The sequence below is a fragment of the Eschscholzia californica genome, unplaced genomic scaffold (genome assembly GCF_041429995.1).
Source record: "Eschscholzia californica isolate CP2 unplaced genomic scaffold, dmEscCali1.0.p SCAF_6, whole genome shotgun sequence".
NCBI lineage: Eukaryota > Viridiplantae > Streptophyta > Magnoliopsida > Ranunculales > Papaveraceae > Eschscholzia > Eschscholzia californica.
The window spans coordinates 697,933-721,666 of NW_028238483.1; the positions used below are offsets into that span (position 1 = coordinate 697,933).

The 23,734-nt window shown below is 36.4% G+C and overlaps 1 protein-coding gene and 1 long non-coding RNA gene across 2 annotated transcripts; both read right to left on the reverse strand.

Moving 5' to 3' along the window:
• Positions 1 to 2,659: 2,659 nt before the first annotated feature.
• On the reverse strand, positions 2,660 to 7,771 carry LOC147530693 (uncharacterized). The gene is made up of 4 exons (XR_015227828.1): positions 7,344 to 7,771; positions 6,873 to 7,244; positions 4,687 to 4,727; positions 2,660 to 2,991 (listed from the first exon to the last, which is right to left on the reverse strand). It is a non-coding gene; the product is annotated as an uncharacterized LOC147530693 (long non-coding RNA).
• Positions 7,772 to 20,062: 12,291 nt separating this feature from the next.
• LOC147530694 (uncharacterized) lies at positions 20,063 to 22,314 on the reverse strand. The gene is made up of 4 exons (XM_086646975.1): positions 21,918 to 22,314; positions 21,624 to 21,858; positions 20,699 to 20,915; positions 20,063 to 20,440 (listed from the first exon to the last, which is right to left on the reverse strand). Exons 1-4 carry the CDS (start codon positions 22,312 to 22,314, stop codon positions 20,063 to 20,065), a joined length of 1,227 nt encoding a protein of 408 aa, XP_086503101.1.
• Positions 22,315 to 23,734: the final 1,420 nt, after the last annotated feature.

Genomic DNA, 23,734 nt, shown 5'->3' on the forward strand with positions numbered 1-23,734 from the left:
AACTGCAACACCATCAAGTTCATGTTGCTGAATCCAATACAACCTGAACAAATATATTTTTGTGGAGTTTGATCGATTGTAGTTTGCAATTTAAGCAGTTAGTTATGTTGACACTCTAACATCCAAATAGCCATATACATATTTGTATTTTCATCATAATTTCTAACAACGAAATACATTTAATAAAATAAGATAAGAACTTCATAATTTAGATAAATTTGTATGTTGTGATAATTCAAAAATACTCAAGTAAGATGCTTTACTCAAGCACCTATATACCCTCTCTTTGTCTATCTTTAAAACGTCTTTGCTATACTTCCAAACAAAATCAATCCCACGACGCAGGGCAACTTATAAACCCTAACCAAACTCATTTAAGAAAAAATAGAACTTGAAACTTGAATGTGATATTTTCTCGTTTGAGTAGCCAAATGGTGTGTCTTGCTTAACGAGTTTCATCTAGATTTATAATTAATCGGCCTCGAGAAAACTAAGAATAATATGTGATAGAGGTTAATAGTTAGTCCATAGAACACAATTAATACTGAATTACATCGATTTAGATTTCAGAATGTTTTTTTTGTTTAAAAACTACGATGACTAACTATAAAGTTCCCTGATTTTGAATCCATTTGAGTCAGAAAAACCAGATTCAAACCTTGAGAAAAAAAAAGAAAGATAAACACCACGTACTCAAATTATTTTTGTTGTTGAAAGAACACCACTCTAGTTGGTCATCTTGAATGAAAAATCAGTTAAATAATAGATTATTCAAAAAGATAAATTAGAAACTTTTGTATCATAAATAATGATGTAGATTGTTGCGGAAGCGTAAAAGTAATGGAATCCACCATTATTAATAAACTAAACTAACGAAATAAAACTGATAAAATAACGATAAACAATAAACTTGATTAATAATAAACTTGGTTGATAATATTCTCTGATCTGGTTAACAAAGACAGACTAGACTTCTCTTATATAGAGATTGTACTTTCCTAGATAGACTCAAATAAGGAAATAAGATAACTACTAATAATACTTTCCTTGATTGCTAAGACTCATAATTATGGAAACCCTAAATACTTAATTATAGAAACTACGCTAATGTAGCTTCTTAACCGTGAGGCCCACTATCACCATGGCCGTGAGGCCCAATAGGAAGATGGTCTCCATCATACTCCCCTGCTGCGGAACAACTTGCCCCCAAGTTGGTGTTGTCATAAAGCGGATCGTCCAAGTAATGAGGATATATATCAGCGATGTTGAAGGTAACTTCGGCGACGAGTTTGAAGGCAATCCTTAGTTCCCACTTTTCACGAAAATTGCCGAAAATCCGAAGAAGAAAAATATTGACAATATCACCAATTATAATGTGAAAAATATATTGCCAAGATACTCGCAAAAGCAATACCAACGTAGATACGTCTAGTAAATTGCGACATCGCCCGTCGTCTTTTAGTTTGACGAAAGAGGTCACATATACAACCTGTCTTGTTCTTGGAAAAACAATGGATGGCCATGAAGATTGGTTTGTATGATTCTTTGAAGTTGAAAGCCATGAAGAAATCAATGGAGGATAAAGTATTTTATGATTCGACACAACTAATTCGTCTCCCGGAATCATATATGGATCAAACAACTTATTCGAGCTTGTGATAGTCAGTTGAATTTCTTCTTCTTGATCTGTCTCATCGAAATTTTCTTCCTCCATTATTGAAAAACTAGGATTTTTCTGATCAAAAACCTCTCCTTCAATAATATTGACCATGGTAGTCGAAGGAATTTCGGATAATAATTTGTTCGATTGGATTTGAGATTCTATAAAAGATAAGTATTCATCTAAAGGAAGAAAAACATACCTAAAGATGCTTTTCAATGTAGTCCAATCGTCGACGAATTTTTTTCCTTGATCAATGAGTCTCCATTGCATCTCGTTGAATTTTTCATAGACTCTTTTAGACAAGTGTTGTTCGATGACAAAAACCTTATCTTCGTCATGGACTTCTTGGTTTATAAACCAATCTTCCATCTGTTGAATCCAAAAATCTATATGATATTGATAATCAAACATAGGAATTTTGGAATCGACATTAATTTTGTTTTGATCTTTTCGATCAACATAGAGTTGTTGTGCATCTCTTAAAGGATCCCAACCTAAACGCGGAAGATTATTCCAACATTCAAGATGAGAAGTATTTAAAAAAAAATTATCTGTTCCCAGATTCTTAAAGCTCTGATACCAGCTGATGTAGATTGTTGCGGAAGCGTAAAAGTAATGGAATCCACCATTATTAATAAACTAAACTAACGAAATAAAACTGATAAAATAACGATAAACAATAAACTTGATTAATAATAAACTTGGTTGATAATATTCTCTGATCTGGTTAACAAAGACAGACTAGACTTCTCTTATATAGAGATTGTACTTTCCTAGATAGACTCAAATAAGGAAATAAGATAACTACTAATAATACTTTCCTTGATTGCTAAGACTCATAATTATGGAAACCCTAAATACTTAATTACAGAAACTACGCTAATGTAGCTTCTTAACCGTGAGGCCCACTATCAGCATGGTCGTGAGGCCCAATAGGAAGATGGTCTCCATCAAATAATTTCAAAACAGAAGTGAAAGTGAAATTCAGTTTCAACCTAAACACACAAAAAGATCATTCCACTTTCAAATTGTATCACTAAAACCATAATTTTGCTTGGTAAAAGCAAAATCAAGTTTGAAAACCCAATCAAGGTATTCATGAACAATGACCAAAACTTAATTTAGGACTATTGATTTGTTGACAAGGAAATCTAGGGTTTGAATTAGGTTTCTTTGGGACCAGGGGCCTTCTTTGCAGCCTCTGCTACTGCTTTCTTAGCTTCAATTTTTGCAACGATGGCATCGATTTCAAATTCTTCAACTTGACGTAATTCGTGTTCTTTTGTCATCATAGCTATCTCTATGTTCTTTCCACCACTCTCGACGACCTAAACATGGAAGAAAGTCAGAAACAATTTCAAAAGTTATTACTTTGCCACACTAACGACCTTAAATAAAAAGCCTCATGTCATGTTTTTACTTGCACTACGCATATACAAAAAGTTTTATGATGAATTCGACCACTAACATCTAATTTACGGGTCATTGTCTTCACCATATGATATGTAACAAATTAAAGAAGTTATTCTTTAAATTGTTCAAAAGCAAAACCTAACATAACAGCTTATGCACATAGATGTTAGTAAAAGTAAAGTGACCCTAAACCAGTACATCATGATGATTACTCTCCCTCTTTGTATGTGGTTAAAAGCTTTTCGCCATGCTTATACCAGTAAACAAAGGTTGGGATCTAGATTGTTGGAATCGGAGCCAATTTTGGCTTGACCCGACTCGTCAAACTCAGAAACCGAATGCGCCATTGTGCTCGTCTCGTCAAGCTCTTCAATTTAGAGCAAAGAATTACCCGAATCCGATTCCGGATGAATGAGAAATTCGAGTTTGAAGTTTGGATGAAATCGGTTAAGTTAGGGTCTGAAACGTCGAACGGGACAAGTTAGATCAGGGGCCGTTTGAGCGAACCACGCACGTCCAGATCTGGATGGTAGGCGTTCAATGCGCGGGATTTGTCAAGATCCAACGGACGCGCACGTGATGATGTCGGGATGGTGTCGGGCGTAACGCTGAAGCGTTGGATCTTCACGGATCCAACGGTCCGCGCTAATCCCGTGTCGGGCATGGCTCGGGATCCCACCAGATCATCATCTAACGGCTGAGTTTCATCTCTGTTTGGTACAAGCTCGGGACAGATCAAACCCCATCCAACGGTGGGCGTTTTGAACGAGATTTCAAGCAAATCTAACGTCCCAGGATGAACAGACTCTATATATTCAGTTAGAGTCCCTGGTTCCGAACAGTTGTGCCTTTTAACCCCAAAAGTCACTAATACCCATTCAATTCCTATAAATACCACCCAAACTCACTTCATTTTTCATCAATTCATTCTCTTCTCTTCTTCTCTTCTCTTCTAACAATTAGAAGTTCTGGTTTGCCTAGAATATCTAATTAGGAAGTATTTCTAGAAGTTCTGGTTTGACTAGAATATCTAGAAAAGGAAGATAGAAGTTTTGAGTGAAGTGATAATCATAGGTCGTATAGAACATCAATTCAATTCACTTTCTTCTTCTCTTCCCTTCTAACAATTAGAAGTTCTGGTTTGCCTAGAATATCTAATTAGGAAGTATTTCTAGAAGTTCTGGTTAGACTAGAATATCTAGAAAAAGGAAGGAAGAAGTTTCAAGTGATATTTGAATTTCCGAAGCATATAGAAGATCATCCGCATTAGTTCAAGAGCTCATAATACTTACAAAGGTTCGTCCGCTTTCAGAATAAAGAAGTACCATCTTAAAACTCTGAAAGGAAAGTCGTTGTATCCCGAAGGCATACACCCTAATGTTTGGTACTGTTACGGGGGTGTAAAATGTCTTAAGGAAAGAGAATTTATTCTTGTCTCGACTACACTAACACCTATCTCGGTTAGTCCGAAAGAAGGAATATTGATAAATCATTATTCCTTAATAGTTTATCTCTCTATAAGTTAGAGAAAGGAAACTCTGTCTAAATCAAGCCAAGACAGAGAGAAATCGACTTATCGATTGATAACCAGAGGAACAACAGATTCAAACCCTTCTGTTTTCAACACCACTATCTTTCTTTTCTCTAACACCTGAAATATTCAATTAAAATTTATTGAGTTAATAATTAATTATAGAAATGAACTAAACTCTCTTTATCCCCACCTCATAACTAAATATTCATTTTAGATTTGAATGAAATACTCATTTGATAATCTCTAATGATTCAGCAAAGAAGAAAAGTTCAAACTGGTAAAGACATACAAAATTCATATTTAAGCGAATGAATCATAGCTTGCCAACATTAAATCCAAATGAACATGAATGAATAAACACAACAAAAAACACCCATGAATGTAGTTGATTGAGCTCGCCTAGATTCTAAGATCGAAAGAACTTGCATAAATGTTTTCTATCAATTGGGATAGTCTTTTTCCGAGGGTGCAGGGAGAGTTGAAAGATTTATGTTTTGGTTGAGGAAAACCATATACCTCCATATTTATTTATACTAGAAGAGAATTACAATGGATGGAAATAAATAACGTAAATATATAAATAATCCTAATTCTAGTGTATCCATATCTTGGAGATATATGTGAGAATATTTCTTTGATTTTTATCTTAGGTAAGAATATTTGACTTGAGTACCACTTTTCCCTTATTACCCTCCCGCAAATTGAACGGAGGATCAAACCGAAAGTTCAATTTGGAAAATAACTTGATGAGACGATTCTTTGACACATTCTTCCTTAAGGCAATCATTGTATTGGTTGGACAACAAGTTTCTGTTTGGTGTAGATCGATAAGATATCACTTCAGTAATAACGAACAAACATGACATAATAACAACGAGAAAGGTTGCACTTAGTGAGCATAACCACTCTGGGTTCAGAGGCTCATGGCAACAACACGAGACGTTTGCCTTGTGAAGACAAACCTACCAAAAACACCAATGGGGAGGCACCTACTTTGCACTCCAAACGACGACAACGATGACGGCCGATATTATCGATCGGCGAAAACTGTCCTTTATGGATATTGATCATGCACCAACATTGAATTAACTTTGAACTTACTTGAACACCAATTTAACTCTCAAAACATCCATGGGTCTCCTTCACATCATAAATAGTTCGTTCATCATTGATAACAAAAAAACCTCCCAAACCCATAATCGATAATATTGATAACTAGAATCTCCACTATTGAAACCTTATTGATAAACATAAAAAAAAAACTTCAACATTAACCTTGACTAAATTTATTGTGAACTATGAACTAAGCTAATTAAAAAATTAGAAAAGAAAACAAAGGAGAAAAAAAAAATAACTATGATTCCGGCGGACGGTAGTCATAGAAGTGGCTACCGCCTCCGGTTAACGAAGCTAAATATGATCGAAACTCTACTTGTTAAAGTCTTTTAGGCTCAGATACCATGAAAGATTTAGATTTTGGTTGAGGAAAACCATATACCTCCATATTTATTTATACTAGAAGAGAATTACAATGGATGGAAATAAATAACGTAAATATAGAAATAATCCTAATTCTAGTGTATCCATATCTTGGAGATATATGTGAGAATATTTTTTTTTTATTTTTATCTTGGGTAAGAATATTTGACTTGAGTACCACTTTTCCCTTATTAAGAGTCTATATATTATCATGTCAACCAGCTAATTGTTTTACATACTTCATTTTCCTCTCTCTCTATTTCTTCATCCTGGAGACCTGGACTGATCGTACGTAGTACACAGATTTATACGCGTCTCGAGTGGGAGTTCCAACAAACACCTAATACACACAAATCCGAATAAATGATGGTGTAAATGCTAGGGGTATTAATGAGGGGGAGGGTTGAGTTCAAGGTATGATATCTGAAGAAGAGTTGAGGGATTATATTTGGTTCGTTTAATAGGCTTTTAATTTGATTCAAGGCCTTGGAAAAGATTACGGACAATTCATTACCGCTTTGAAGAGTACAAAACCAACAACTAAGTTTCCGGAACTTAGATCAAAACTATTTCACCAAGAACACTGACTAAAAGCTAAAGAATCTCATGAAAAATCAACCTACTTTGTCAAGAAAAGAAGATTGATCAAATCATCTAAACATTAATCAAATAATCTAAACATTAATCAAATAATCTCTCTAAAACACCAAGAACAAACTGAAATTAAAATCAGATTAAGGTTTGTGAATGAAGAAAAAGAAGATTTCAAAAAGTATCACATACCTTCTCTGATTTTGGATGATTGATTGAGGGACTTTCAAGCTCTAACCATCAATTTAAGAAAATAACGATACACCAACACAATATAACGTAAGAAGAATCGAATACCAAACATCAATCAAACTTGAATCAAATATTAGTCAAATAATCTCTCTAAAACACCAAAACAAACTGAAATTGAAATCAGAGGAAGAAAAAGAAGATATCAAAAAGTAACACATACCTTTTCTGATTTCAGATGATTAATTGAGAGATTTTGAAGCTCTTTACCCTAAAAGCTCCTATGTTTCAACAGTGAAGGAAGAATTCTGCCATGTTATAATAAATTTCTTCCATGACTCAAAACCAACTTCTTCCATGATTCACAGTCAATTTCTGCATGATTCACAATCAATTTCTCCATCAAATTGGTAAAACCCTAAGAATGTAACTGGCGAGTGAAGAGATGAAGAAGAGCCGTCTTGAAAGGAATACCTATGCGACCTTAAGACGACGGTTCATTTCACGGAAAACCATGACATTCTCATGAGCGTGAACTCCACCATATTCGTGAATTATATACTTGAAAAAATAAAACCCATTTGAGAGAGAGAGGACCAGAGAAGAAGAGAGATGATCTGATTACCATAAATTTTCAACGATTCAGTTGGCGTCGATTTTATTCTTACGAAGACGATTAGATTTAGAATAAATTAGAGTAAATAGGAGAGAGGTGTGAAATGGTGCAAAGGAAGAGATAGGGCAGAAGAAGGGTTTCGATGGCTAATTCAAAAAGGATCTAAGGGTACAGATTCAGTTGAAACTTAAAGGTTTAAGATGTAAATAGAGTATATTTATTTTGTCCTAGTCAGCCTTGTATTTATTTTGTCCTAGTTAGCTTACCTCCTTCCCTGTTTTGTTATATATATATATATATATATATATATATATATATACTAGGGTTTATCCCGTGCCCTAAGGCACGGACACTTATCTCAATCAAATGTTACGAAATTTATTGTTATATTTTATTGAGAAAGAGAGATTTTTATTAGTTATTATTTTTTGTTTCTTTTCTCTTAAATTAGTTATTATTTTATTGAGAGGGAGATATTTAAATTTCTAATGTTACGAAATTTATTGTTATATTTTATTGAGAGATAGAGATTTTTATTAGTTATTATTTTTTGTTTCTTTTCTCTTAAATTAGTTATTAATTTATTGAGAGAGAAAGATTTTAATTTCTTTTTTTAACCCTCGAAGCTTATTTTGTTTCTTTTTTTTCTTAAATTAATTATTTTATTTCTAAGAAGGAAATGATTATTGTTTTTTAAATAGGTAACTTTATTTCTACGAAGGACTGTATCTTAAATTTTGAGAAGGGCTTCTAGACAATATCTTTTATTAAAAAAGGATGTTTGTCCTAGTCATCGTTTTCCCTTCTGTTTTATTATATAGATATACTAGAGTATGTCTCGTGCCCCAGGTCACGGTGAGTTATATTAATCAAATATGACGAAATTTTAACCAGTGCTTCCGGAGTCGCTCCGTAGAACTATTTTTGGCGCTCTTCCAAATATGTGACCCGACTTTCCATACTTAATATTGCTATATTCTGGATACCCTAATTTTCTGGTATTATTTTCTTTTGTTTCCTTTTCTTGAATTAGTTATTGTTTTATTGAGAGAGATTTTAATTTCTTTTTTTAACCCTTGAAATATATTTTGTTTAATTTTTTCTTAAATTAGTTTTTTCTTAAGGACACGGTTACATTTTTTTTCTTAAATAGGTTATTTTATTTCTATGAAGGACTATGTTTTAAATTTTGAGAAGGGCTTCTGGACAATATCTCGTACTTTTAGAGTCGCCACACAATATTGTTATATTCTGGATACCCTAATTTTTTGCTATTATTTTCTTTTGTTTCCTTTTCTTTAATTAGTTACTATTTTATTGAGAGATATTTTAATATATAGTTTGTAACTATTGAAATATCTTTTGTTTCTTTTTTTCTTTAATTAGTTCTTTTTCCTAATGACATGGTTGTTTTTTTCTTCAAATAGGTAATTTTGTTTCTAAGAAGGACTATATTTTAAATTTTAAGAAGGGCTTTTAGACAATATCCCTTATTATAAAATTATGTTTGTGTCAGTCATCATTTTTCTTTCTGTTTTATTATATAGATATATACTAGGGTATATCACGTGCCCTAGTGTCATGTCCCTTTTTGTCAAGCCTTGTTGGTATTGCCAAGGGACATGTCTTTTACTTTTATGCATTGTAATAAGTGTAGCATATGCCTTGCGCTAGGCCGGCATATGTCTTGAGCGTGCATAGTAAGGTGCCTTGTATATAGGTAGCTTCCTTAGATAGCTTCCCTTGGCACGGGGACGTATATGTCTTTATTTCCAACAAAGGAGTATGCTTGGTTGAAAGCATTGATGTTTCCTTGTGAGGATAGGTGAAACATATATTTTGCACTATGTAGGGGAGTGGATGGTAAACTTTGAGTGGAAGACCCCTACCTTCCAAATAGTGGGCAACTGAAGAGCCATAAGCTTCCCTAGCCTTTAGGAAGCTTCTTTAGTCATATGCTTATCTTTCTTTGTAAGCTCTCATTATCTATCAATATAATCTTGTTGCCTTCTTTTGTAGCTATCGTTGGTTGTTTGAAATATTACTTTGTTGGCTAACTTGTCCCGAGAGTGCGCACAAGTGCCGCACGACGCCTATCGAGAGAAAAGGCCGTAACAATTGGTATCAGAGCATAGGATGGCAACTCCAAGAACTACAAAAGAACGGTTGGATGCTTTGGAGGAACGGGCCGCGCGCTTGGAAGAAGTTATCGTAGGCGATCGTTGCTCGCGGAGAAGCTAGATGGACTGGAAGGTCGCCACAATGGTGTGGATATGACGGTGGAAGCTATGGGAGCATCCCTTGAGGATGTGCAAGTGCAAATAAGCGACCTTCGAGAAGAGGAAGGTAGCATAATCGACGAGTTGCGAGCACAGGTGAATGTATTGATGCGGATGGTAGGTACCCAAGACCGAGCCGGAGCAGCAGAGCCGCATCCTCCTCGTGTGCGGGTACCGGATCCAAGATCCTATGGAGGAGCCAGAGATGGCAAGGAGCTCGAGAACTTCTTGTTTGACATGGAGCAATACTTCCGTGCCGTACGACCCGACGATGAAGACACCAAAGTCTCGATGGCCACGATGTACTTGACGGGGGATGCTAAATTATGGTGGCGCACACGGTATGAAGAGATACAAGCCGGACGTGCCGTCATAGATTCTTGGGAGGATTTGAAAAGAGAGCTCAAGGCTCAATTCTTTTCAGAGAATGTGGAGTATATGGCAAGAAAGAAGCTACGGAAACTCCAGCACACAGGTACCATTCGGGAATATGTGAAGCAGTTCTCAGTGCTCATGCTCGATATAAAAGATATGTCAGAGAAGGATAAGCTCTTCTGTTTTCTTGAAGGCCTAAAGCCATGGGCACAGACAGAGCTTCAGAGGCAAAGGGTGCAAGACTTGGCCACAGCGCAGGCCGCCGCTGAGAGACTCACAGATTTCGCAACGAATGACCAAGAGAGGAAAAAGCCTACGGGCACTGGAGGAAAGCCCAATCCTGAAAAGGCCATGAGCGGAAACCTTACCCCAACCGGGATGGCACAAGGTCGAAAACGGGCGCTACATCAGGAGCCAAAGCACCTTTGAAGTGTTTCCTTTGTAGTGGCCCCCATCGCATACGTGATTGTCCATCCCGAGCCGCGCTCAATGCATTGAAGGTGTCTTTTGGCGGCAAAGAGGACAAGGAGAGTATGCATGATCCACAGGAAGATGTGGATAGTAATGATGATGATTCAAAGATGGGTGCGCTCCAGGTACTCAATGCTCTTGCGGGCCAATCAAGTGAGAAGCCTAAAGCCTCAAGGGTGCTGATGTACGTTGAATATAAGATCAATGGCAAGACTATCAAGGTGATGGTAGATACTGGAGCTAGCAACAACTTCGTAGATGCTGCGGAGGCTAAGCGGTTGGGTCTAAAGCTTCATAAGGATCCAAGCCGCATGAAGGCCGTTAATTCGGCACCAAAACCCGTAGATGGGGTAGCTTGAGATGTACCCCTCGAGATTGGCAAGTGGTCTGGTAAGACTAACTTTACTTGTGTACCTTTGGATGATTTTCAGGTCATCATTGGACTAGACTTCATGATGGAGCACAAAATGGTGCCTATGCCGTACTTGGGGAGCATATGTTTCCTTGGAGACAAGCCGTGCATGGTGCCAGTAGTTGCCGAGAAGAGTCGAGGCGACAAGATGATTTCAGCGATGCAGCTAGAGAAGGGGCTAAAGAAGGGAGAGTTGACATACTTGGCAGCCTTGAAGATGGAGACTACAGGAGTAGACGCAGAACCTGTACCTGCCAAGATCCAAACCATCCTGAAGAAGTTCAAGGATGTTATGCCAGCAAAGCTTCCAAAGTCTTTACCCCCACGACGTGTTGTTGATCATCAAATAGAGATTATTCCAGGAGTTAAGCCACCTGCAAAAGCTCCCTACAGGATGGCTCCACCCGAGTTGGCCGAATTGAGAAAACAACTCGATGAGCTATTGGAGGCGGGATTCATCCGTCCTTCCAAAGCTCTTTATGGTGCTCCAGTGTTGTTCAAGAAGAAGCACGATGGTAGCTTGCGGTTGTGCGTGGATTTTCGGGCTTTGAACAAGGTGACTGTGAAGAACAAATACCCGATTCCACTTATAGCGGACTTGTTTGATCAGCTCGGTTCGGCAAAGTACTTTTCGAAGTTAGACTTGCGCTCTGGGTATTATCAAGTCCGTGTTGCAGAAGGTGACGAGCCGAAGACCATGTGCGTGACGCGGTATGGGGCGTTTGAGTACTTGGTAATGCCTTTTGGCTTAACCAACGCACCTGCCACGTTTTGTACGTTGATGAATCAGATCTTCCATGAGTTTCTCGACAAGTTCGTGGTGGTGTATCTTGATGATATTGTTGTGTATAGCCACAGTTTGGAAGATCATGCAAAGCACTTGAGAGAAGTGTTTAGGGTCCTGAAGGAGAACCAGCTATATGTGAAGGAGGAGAAGTGCTCGTTTGCACAAAAACACATTGGTTTTATGGGCCACATTATTGGTGAGGGGCATATCCAGATGGAGACGAAGAAGGTGAAAGCCATCCAAGAGTGGAAGGTGCCAACTTCAGTGTCGGAGCTCAGATCATTCCTCGGACTTGCGAATTACTATCGTAAGTTCATTAGGAGATATTCAGCCAGAGCGGCACCTTTGACAGACTTGTTGAAGAAGGATAGGCCCTGGGTTTGGTCGAAGGAATGTCAAGAAGCATTCGAGGACATGAAGCAGCAGGTTGCTAACGATCCCGTATTGGCATTGCCCGACATTTCCAAGCCTTTTGAAGTTCATACCGATGCATCTGATTTTGCACTTGGTGGGGTACTAGTGCAAGATGGTCACCCAGTTGCATACGAGAGCCGCAAGCTTTCCGAAACAGAACGGCGTTATATCGCTCAGGAGAAAGAGTTATTAGCTATTGTTCATTGCTTAAGGGTCTGGAGGCATTATTTGTTGGGGTCGAAGTTTCTGGTGAAGACCGACAATGTTGCTGCCTCACACTTCATGACTCAGAAAAAGCTCACTTCCAAGCAGGCTCGCTGGCAGGAGTCATTGGCCGAGTTTGATTTTGATATGGAGTACCAACCAGGAAGAATGAACAATGTTGCTGATGCACTAAGCAGGAAGGCGGAGTTGGCCGCCTTGGTTACTACGGGACAGAGGAGCGATTCCCAGCTGAAGACCATCATTATCGACAAGATTCGTGAACGGCTGCAGAGTGATAAAGAAGCCAAGATCTTGGTCGATATGGTGAAGGGAGGACGTTCTACAAGGTTCAGAATCAAAGAGCATTTGTTATATACCACAGGTGGACGTCTCTATGTGCCTCGCTCTGCGGAGCTGAGGCGGGAGCTTATCAAGGAATGTCATGATACCGTTTGGGCAGGCCACCCTGGCTACCATCGTACATTGGCGTTACTTGAGACAGCATATTACTGGCCGAACATGAGGAAGCAAGTTGAAGAGTATGTGCAGACTTGCCTCATTTGTCAGCAGGACAAGGTGATGCGGAAGAAACCTTTGGGACTTTTGGAGCCATTGCCAGTGGTGCAGCGTCCATGGGAGAGTGTATCTATGGACTTCATTAGTGGCTTGCCAAAAGTGGGGGAGTATACTTCTATTATGGTGGTGATTGATCGTTTCTCGAAGTATGCAACCTTTATTCCAGCACCTGCTCAGTGTACGGCGGAAGAAGTGGCGTTCTTGTTCTTGAAGCACGTAGTGAAATATTGGGGTGTGCCCCAGACTATTATCAGCGATCGTGATGCAAGATTTACAGGGCGGTTTTGGACCGAGCTCATGAAACTCTTAGGGTCACAGCTGAACTTCTCGACAAGTAATCATCCGCAAACAGAGAGCCAGACGGAGCGTTTCAAAGCTCTTCTTGAAGAATATCTTAGGCACTTTGTCAGTGCCAACCAGCAGAATTGGGTGAATCTATTGGACGTAGCTCAGTTCTGTTTCAATTTGCAGGAGAGTTCTTCTACCTGCAAGACACCATTCGAGCTGGTAACAGGGCAGCTACCGTTAACTCCCCACACGGTTGCAACAGGTTATACAGGTACTAGCCCTCGGGCATTCACTTTTGCTAAGGAATGGTAGCGGACAACAAAAATAGCCAAAGCACACCTGGAGAAAGCAGCAGCACGCATGAAGAAGTTCGCAGATGAGAACCGGAGACCACACAACTTCAAAGTAGGTGACTTGGTGCTCGTCAAGATCAACAGGGATACTTCTCGGTTCGTGAAGAAGCTACACTGAAACTTGGTGAGACGGTACGAGGGCCCCTTTCCCATCATTGCTCGTGTTAGAAAGGTTTCGTTCAAAGTACAACTCCCGAGGTATATGCAGAACCACCACCCTGTCTTCCATGCCAACAACTTGAAGCCGTTCTACCAGGATCAGGCGGATCCCCAACGTGCCAACCAGCAGAGATCTAATCCAAGACCGGAGCTCCAGCCAACCAAGGAGGTGCAGAAGATAGTAGTTGATCGCCGTGCTCAAGCTCATCACAATTCGCCACCGGAGATCGAGTACTTAGTCAAGTGGAAGAACCTGCCAGAAGTCGAAGCCAGTTGGGAACGCGCCAGCTCCTTGCTCGACAATGCAGAAAAGATCGTGGAGTACTTGGCAGCGAAGTCGTCGAGGACGACGACATAACAAGTGGGGGAGTCTGTCATGTCCCTTTTTGTCAAGCCTTGTTGGTATTTCCAAGGGACATGTCTTTTACTTTTATGCATTGTAATAAGTGTAGTATATGCCTTGCGCTAGGCCGGCATATGTCTTGAGCGTGCATAGTAAGGTGCCTTGTATATAGGTAGCTTCCTTAGATAGCTTCCCTTGGCACGGGGACGTAGATGTCTTTATTTCCAACAAAGGAGTATGCTTGGTTGAAAGCATTGATGTTTCCTTGTGAGGATAGGTGAAACATATATTTTGCACTATGTAGGGGAGTGGATGGTAAACTTTGAGTGGAAGACCCCTAGCCTTTAGGAAGCTTCTTTAGTCATATGCTTGTCTTTCCTTGTAAGCTCTCATTATCTATCAATATAATCTTGTTGCCTTCTTTTGTAGCTATCGTTGGTTATTTGGAATATTACTTTGTTGGCAGACTTGTCCCGAGAGCGCGCACAAGTGCCGCACGACGCCTATCGAGAGAAAAGGCCGTGACACTAGGGCACAGACACTTGTATCAATCAAATGTTACGAAATTTATTGTTGAGATAATTACTATAAAGGTCAAAAAAATAAGGGAAATAGTTGGAAAGACAGAAAAGATTTGGAAATTATTAAAGAGGTCAAAAAGATCCAGAGAGTGTCCCGAAAAAGTGGATTTTCTTCATTACCCTTAACAAATTAAAAATGGCGCGCATATCCTAACATATATAATGAATTTTAAGTGATAAAAAAAATCAAAATTCTCCTTTCCCTCGCGAGTGAACAGACCGAGTTCTTTCGACTCTTCGTTCATCTTCTTCTTCTAGTTTTAGGGTTTCTACCTCTCAATTTCTCAGCAATCTACTAAACAAACATCAAGTAAGTATATCTTAACTGAATATTTAAGTTTCTTTAGATTTTTTTTCAAACTTTCTGTCTCTAGCGAAAATATGTTTTGTAAACCCTATTTTTTTTGTTTTTGGGTTTATGAATGGCGTTACAAACAAGTTTTACAGCATCAGATTTACCAAATATGTCTTTAAAACCTACTATTTTTGTTAATCTTTGGCTTTGCAAACCCTAGTAGCAGTTGTAGATCTGCAAATAACTTGTCTTTAAAACCTACTATATTTGTTCGTGGTTTTCGAATGGCAGATCTACAACTGCAACTAGGGTTTACAAACCTTTTTTGTTAATGATTTTGGGAATATATTGGGTTTTACACTTGCTTCATATAAGATCAAATAGGGTTTTACAAGTTGTTCATGCAGGGTATGCAAGCCTTATTTGCAGTATAAGATCTGCAAATGGGGATTCCATACCCTTAATTGTTTTGTGCTTTTCTAAATGGATTTTGCAAACATTATTTGTTGTAATAGAACTGCAAATACTATTCGGAAAACATTGTTTGTTAGTGCTATTTTGAATGGATTTTGCAAAACACTATTTGCAGTAATAAAAACTGCAAATGATTTTGAAAACAATTTTGTTATTTAGTGCTTCTGCAAATAGGTTTTTCAAATGTATTAGCAAAAGTTAAACAAACTGTTTGCTAACAAATTCACTTGATTATTTATGCAGAAAATGGTGAAAGCAAAAAAAGGAGAAAAACAAGTAGTACCCTCAGATAGTACTGAGGGTGCTAAATCCGAAAGCACTGACATGGTGATTTCTTAAAGTACAAAGGAGATAAAAGATGATAATAAAAAAGTAAAGAAGGAATATGAAACGTACAACTACAGGAGTACGATGAAGAATACAGCGATGTTCATGAAAAAAAATAGGTGTAAAGATGAAACTTGAACATTGTATGGCACTATCAGAAACTCCATTCAGATCAATTTTCAAAGCTTTCTATAATGATGAGATAGTACCAACAAATCTTGAAAGGCCAATAGCAATAATCTTTGAGTTGGTGAAAAGATACAGTAGAGAGAAAGGAAAATTTGAGTTTGGTGAGATAGATTTAGAATTCAAAGTAGATGATGTGGCAATTCTGCTTGGAATGTCAAAAGAAGGTGTGCTGGTTTCACCCGTCGAAGGGAAAAAAGATGAGGAATTTGTTGCTACATATTTTGGGAAGTCGTATAAGATTTCTACAGCAACCATAGAATCAGCACTTGAGAGGTTTTTTGTAGAGGATAATGAAAAAACAGAAGATTTTGAGAAGTTAATTATAATGCATATTTGTTCTTCTTTCCTGTTTGCAACACAAGCTGGAACGACTATACAAACGTCGTTCACAAATTTGTTGAGATCAATGGAGAAGATTAACTCAATTTCATGGCATACTGTAATTCATAATTACATGATGAGGTCGATTGAAGAAAATATCGAGAGTCCAGCAAAAGCATCAGGATGTCTTCTTCTTTTACCGGTAAAATAATTTTTAATCATGATTCAATTTTGTGTAGTTTACATAGTTTGCATTATTTGTTTTTGCAAATGTTATTTGCATTATTTGTTTTCATCAGGATGTCTGTCTTATATTTTTTTATTTTTGGAGATGTTTGCATGGTTTGATCCTTCTAATATGTTTGGGTTCAATATATGAAGTTCTGGTTTTGCGAGCACTCAAATCTTTATAGAAGATTACATGAGAAGAAAGACAAATGTCCTCGCATAATTAGATAGAGTCTTGACCATATGAAGTTGGATTTTCTTGAAGCTCTAGAAGACGTGGCAAGTAACCAGGTATAATATATTTAACTTTTGCAAATCATTAACTTCTATACTAGGGTTATGTACTGTAATTTTCAAAGATTGTTTGCAAAAATGTTGAATGCATTCTGTAATTTGCAAATACATTGTTTAAATTTCAACTATCTGAAGATTTTTTTTGTGCCACTTTCGGAAAGTGAGATAAATCTAATTTCTGGTGGGATATTGACTGTGGGTAATGAAATTGATGTTTCTTATTTGAAACATCTTGAAGATCAAGTTAAAAAGTTGGAAGTTCAATGTGAAGATCAAAAGAAAGAATTGGGTATGAAAAATGAAGAAATCGAGAAGTTGAAGAAAGAATTAAGTATGAAAAATGAAGAAATCGAGAAGTTGAAGGAAGAAATACAATGTGTAAGAGAATCAAACATGATCCTAATGAAGACAATGAAGAACTAAAAACAGAAATAGTAGCTAAGTTTAGTGAGGAGATTGAGGAGAACACCTCAAAAATGAAGAAGAGCCCTGAAAAAAAGTGGCTTAAAAAACAAATACAATCAAGATGAATGAGAAAAATGTTACTGTTACTCGTGAAATGACTAAAAAAACAAATTTTGAAGAGGTTGATATGTCTAAGTATCAAAAAAGAAAGGTAATTGAGAAAGTTATTGTTCAAAGTAAAAGGGAAGTACAGAAAAGAAAGCAAGTGAAGAGAGTAAGAAGGAAACAGAAAATGGTAAGAAGGAAACAAAAGATAGTAAGAAAGGAAGTGCGGATAGTAAGAAAGAAAGTGAAGCTAGTAAGATGGGAAGTGAAACTAGTAAGGAAATTGAACCTAGTAAGAACAGTGAAGAATTCAAAAAATGGGAAAGTTCTGAAATATGGAATCTATTCACTGAATAGGAACTGAGAACAATTAAAGGATTCTATGCATTGGCAAACAGGAAGTAAGTACATTAAGTAAATTGCAACCAACTATTATTTTGCAAACAGTGAGTTGCAAAGACATTGTCTGCAAACAATTAGTTGCAATTCTTTATCTGTAAACAGTTGGTTGCAACTCTGTATATGCAATAGTTGGTTGCAACTCAATGACTGCAAACATAGGGTTGCAAAATAGTGTCTACAAGTGTGGTTGCAAAATGTTGATTATGTTGAATTTTTTTGTAGTTCAATTGCTTGGGATAAAAACAAAGAGTTGATCATCACTGGAGATCAAATCGAGGGTTTGATTATGAACGAATTTGTTGATAGTCAAATTATTGATTGGTATTTAGAAAACAATGTGGGACGATACAAGCATATGGCTGTTTTTAGCTCAACCATATGGGTAAGATCTTTCAAACAACTATATTTTGTATTAAGTTTCGGATTATTTATCTAATTAGATGAACATTAATTTACATGTAGACTTTAATGAAATTTGATGCTTCGGAACGGAACATGTCTGCAATGCTAACAAAGAAACTCAAAGAAGCTTTTAAGAAGAAGTCTAACTGGTTCCTATTCCCATTAAACACAAGTGTTGAGGAAAAGAGTCACGAAGGTTGCCATTGGCATCCTATTGCATTTGATAGAATTGATGACAGATGGTTTCATTATGCTTCTTTGAAGAAAACTCCAAAAATAAGTATAAGAAGTGCGAAGGAAGCAAAGAGGTTTGCAGTCTCATTGGTGAACATAATTAATTCAGCTGGACTAACTAAAAAACCACTCATATCAAGTCCAACGATAGCCAAAGTTGACTGCCCAAAACAAAAAAACTCGTAAGTATAAAATCTATTTTGATTTCATTGTTTTGGCATATAAATGATGAGTACTAATTAGTTTATAATGTATTGTAGGATTGATTGTGCACTGTATGTGCTTCTGTATGCTGATGTAATCAGAAATGAAGATAATCCTTTATTTAAGGCAAACTGACCGGAAGAAATGTCAGAAAAGGCTTCAAGGAAAAGAGCTGAACTTGCAGCTGCAATTTTGGATGATTCGACAAACAAACCTTGGGTTGAAGGAACAGTTAGTGATGATGAAAATACTAATTGATGTTTTAACTTCATGTATGTGAACAAATAGAATAAGTGACAACAAAAATGATACTTATTTTGATGTTCTTAAATTCTGATAATGAAAATGCTGATTGATGTTTGCATAATCATATTTTGCTTTCATCAAGTATACAGAAATATGCAACCAAGTGTTTGCATTCCGGTTCAACCAGTCTGCAAACAAATAATGCAAACATTGTTTGCTGAATACACATGTTTAGGTTTGCAAACATGAAACTGATTGATCTTGGTCGATTAACCTTTCTGCTGCAGTTATTTCCTCTATGTTTATATTTATGTTTGTTATATCTTATGTGGTGTTTAATCTGTTAGTGATTAAGGTCTTTGTTTTGGTTCTAGTCTCTGTTGCTAGAGTTTAGTTGTCTTTTTTGTTTCCATGATCGATATACAGATTGTTTCTTTTTGATGTCTATAGAGAGTTATGGTTCTTTGTTAGGAGCAGTCTGATAGGTTTAAGGCAAAACAATATTTGACAATTTAATTTCAATAAAATCAGGGGCTGCACCCCCGAACTCCCGTAAAAAAAATTCAACTATTTATTTTAAAATTGGGCAACTCCAATCAATATATTTTTTATAAAATTTGTTAGGAGCAAAACACTGAAATTTTTTCTAAAACAAAACGGGGGCTACGCCCCCGAACCCCCGTAAAAATATTTAACTCAATTCGAGGGCAACAAAACACCCATCAAAATTTATGAAAACAAAACCTAATGGTTATGCAAACAACTCAAAATTTTTTGTAGACAGAACGTTTCATACATGTTTGCAGTAGTTGGAAACAAAACCTCGTTGGAAAATTTGCAACATACAACTGCAAACAATTTTGCAGAAGTGTAATGTGCAAACAAGTTTGCAGAGGTGTAATGTGCAAACAAGTTTGCAGTGGTTGAATATGCAAACACGTTTGCAAAGGTTGAATATGCAAACAGATGTTTGCATACCACACATGTTTGCATACCACACTGCAAACAGTTGTTTGCATACGACACTGCAAACAGTTGTTTGCATACCACACTTCAAATCAGTTGCCAGCATACAAACCTAAAAAAGTATACCTGCAACAGTTTAAAGCAAATTATCTTTGCATACATTTAACCAGAATAAATTTCATATTCAAATTTCGAATAATCCTTTATCGAGTAACAATGAATAAATGAATGTCAAAATTAATCTTAATTCAATATTGTTGCACATGTTCTCTTGTTATGATGCGATAACTTGCCACAACGTCCACATTTTCTCTTCTTCTTAAACTTGGCTGCTCCAGCACTCTCAATTCTCACACTCCTTGGCATACCAGGTGCTCTCCTATTTGATGGTGGATTGATTATCGTCTCATTTGCTGCAAACACCTTTGGTTCATCACTGTTTGGAATGGGGATAATGGCGTGTTTAGAAGTTTTCTTGAAGCTCTCGGTCGTAAAATATTGTTCAACAAATGTATCCATTGGTCGTCCATCATACTTGATAGCTATTATAGCATGCTCACATGGGATGCATTCAACTTGCCATTTCAAACACGAACAAGAGAACGAACTCAAATCAACTAACTGACTTGGTGTTGAAAAGATTTCATATACAAATTTTAATGATTTTACAACTTTCCATATATAACCGAACTGACGCCTTTGTCTTATGATTTTATCTATCTCCGGACACAACAAACTAGTCCATTTTTCAGCTAGTTCAAGTCTTGTTTGCATCATTTCCATCATTCGTATACGAATGGTTTCTAACATTAGAACTATCAACATGCCCCTTTCCTCCCTAATCTATGAATTATAACTTTCTCATAAGGATGAACATACCTCACCATATCTTTTACCGACAAAATAAGCGTTTGCCCATTTTTCAAATGGGCAATTCTTAAAGAAATCCGTCAAACGTCTACCACCTACTAACTCCATCTCTTTAAAATGAATGATAAATTCATCCTTAGTCAACGCACGAGCAACCCGATATAACAAAGACTCTATGTAATCAGCTCTTTGAGAACCATAACCAATTGCATTAACTAAGTTGTTCCTAATGTGCCCCACACAATAACTATGGTGCGCATTTGGAAAAAGATCACTATCTCCTTTGATAATACTCGGGTGACGGTCAGACAAGAAAGTATATGTACGACTTCTCTAAACAACACGAGCCAAATTCTCCAAAAACCAATTCCAATTTTAATTGTTTTCAACACTAACAACAGCTAAAGCAATAGTAAAAAAATCCTGAAAAGAAAACGTAGTTAAATAAATAAATTGCAACTAGAAGACTGGTTAAACAAAACTATATAAGTTCATCAACTTAAGAAACCATACCAAACATGTTTGCATGACATATATATGCAGAGGTTCAATATGCAAACATGTTTGCATGACATATATTTGCAAATATGGTTGCAGAACACCTAGATGCAAACAACTATTTGCATAACAAACATGCAAACAGGTGTTTGCATACCACATTGTTCTAATCAGGTGCCTGCATACAGACACCTAAAAAAGTACCCACGAAAGTTTCAAACAAACTATCTTCGCATGCATTTAACCAGAAAAAACTTCATATTCAAATGTCAAATAATTCTTTATTGAGTAACAATAAACAAACAACTATTTATAACACAATACTATATAAATTCATTAACTTAGAAATCATACCTTCATTGCCATTCTTTCCACAAGCTGTTAGCAAAGTCCCCTAATATTTGGATTTAAGATGCGTCCCATCAATCCAAATAACAGGCCTGCCGTACTTAAAGCCATGAATACAAGCCTCGTATCTATGAAAACCCTTTCAAACTGATAAGTGTCCATATCAAGTTGTAGCTGCACATAACTACCAGGATTCCACTTCATAATGGACTTCGTATACCAATCAAGTTTAGCATATCCAGATTCCTCATCACCAAATGCAGAATCAAGTGCTTTTTTCTTAGCATTGTAAGCAATATAGTACGGGATTTTAACACCATAATCTGATTGAAAAGTAGTAATAATAGCTTTGTTTTTCTTTTCGGATCAACCTTTACTTCACTTTCTATCAAATTAGATACAACTCTAGAATGAACTGCTAGCTTGTTTATATCAGTAAAACCCCCACCGCAAGTGTGCTCAGAAACATATTTCTTCAAATAAAATAACGATGAAATATCAAACCTTGAACAACCATGAACCTTCCACCCACAACCCTCAACCGGACCTACTGCTACTACCCGATGGGCATGGTTCCTCTTCATTCTATACCCAAAACCAAATTTGATGGAATACCTATTCAATGCAAACCTAAATTGATCAGCACCTCCTTCAAACTTCTGACCAACTTCGGTAAACACAGATCCCCAAGATTCAGACCTGAGAGGATGTTGGAACAACTTCGATGAACCAGCTTGACTAAAACAAGATGAAGCACTCGATGACTCAATTAAATCCATTTCCTGAACATCAAAACAAATCTATTAACAATGCTGCAAATACAAAAACAAAGTTCTACTCAATTGTGCAAGCACGATCTGCAGTTCTACCCCAATTGTGCAAACACAATTTGCAGAACAAAATTCATCAGAAATAGATGTGTAAAATCATCAGAACCAACAAACCATGTATGAAAAAATCAAACCACTAAACATAAAGCAATCTATAATACATAATCTATAATACATAAAACACAAAATTCATATATACTATTTCCTAAATTCATCAAGTAGAGGAATATAAATAGAGAAACAAATCAAAAGATAAAAAACAATCTATTATATAAATAAAACTAGGTTAATGATGAAGAAAACTAACTTATAGTAAAGAAGATGATGAAGATGAACTGAGAAAACGAATGTGAATAGTTGATGAACAAATCACGGGACGAATACAAAAACTCCCGCAAGATGGAAAAACCCTAATTCTTTGTATAAAAAGAAAACTAAGAGAAGATGAAGACCTACAACTGAAATGAATCACTGAAGGAAGCAAAGAAAACTTCAAATCATCGTCTTCTCTTCGTCTTCTCTCCTACCAAAATCGAAAATCGGTGCCCTAGTTTCTCCCGTGGAGTTATAGACATAAGGTAGAGAGAGAGAGAGCAAAATAAAACTTAGGGTATTAATGGAATATTGAAAAAATTCTTTTAAAATTTTGACCTGAATAATAATTAATGAAATTATTTTAAACCTAAACTCTAGTTAGCCATAATATTTTTAAAGGAAATAACCAATAGTAAATGATTGGGGCTTTTTTAGATATTTTGAAATTATTTACTACCTAATAAGTGATTTTCTATTTATTGTTATGTTTTATTGAGAGAGAGATTTTTATTACTTATTATTTTTTTGAATTATTTTTTTGTTTCTTTTCTCTTAAATTAGTTATTATTTTATTGAGAGAGAGAGAGAGATTTTAATTTCTTTTTATAACCCTTGAAATTTATTTTGTTTCTTTTTTTTTTTAAATTAGTTATGTTATTTCTAAGAAGAAAAAGATTATTGTTTTTTAAATTGGTAACTTTATTTCTACGAAGGACTATATTTTAAATTTTGAGAAGGGCTTCTAGACAATATGCATAATTAAAAAATGATGTTTGTCCCAGTCATCGTTTTCCCTTCTGTTTTATTATATAGATATCTATGGAAATTTATTTAACTGCCGAAAAAAGCAAATTGCCTGGAAAAATACAAATTAGACAAATATTCATTGCATTTCCATCTACACAATTTCATTATTTTAAGAAACAGTTTAAATTCTTTTCATGTTTAAACACTTATTATGACCAACATACCTCTTCGAATGGTTACCATTCATAGCTTCTGAAAAGTTTGATGGATCATCTACATCAAGAATATCTCCTGTAGTCATATAGGT

Bases quoted from the DNA above. Each gene is read 5' to 3' on its own strand.
- LOC147530694 (XM_086646975.1), bottom strand. From the start codon at position 22,314: ATGGATTTAATTGAGTCATCGAGTGCTTCATCTTGTTTTAGTCAAGCT. The intron at 21,859-21,917 runs GTGAAGTAAAGG...CTTTTCAATCAG, and splicing joins TGTATCTAATTTGATAGAAA to ATTATGGTGTTAAAATCCCG. The intron at 20,916-21,623 runs GTTATTTGGATT...GGGGCACATTAG, and splicing joins GCTTTAAGTACGGCAGGCCT to GAACAACTTAGTTAATGCAA.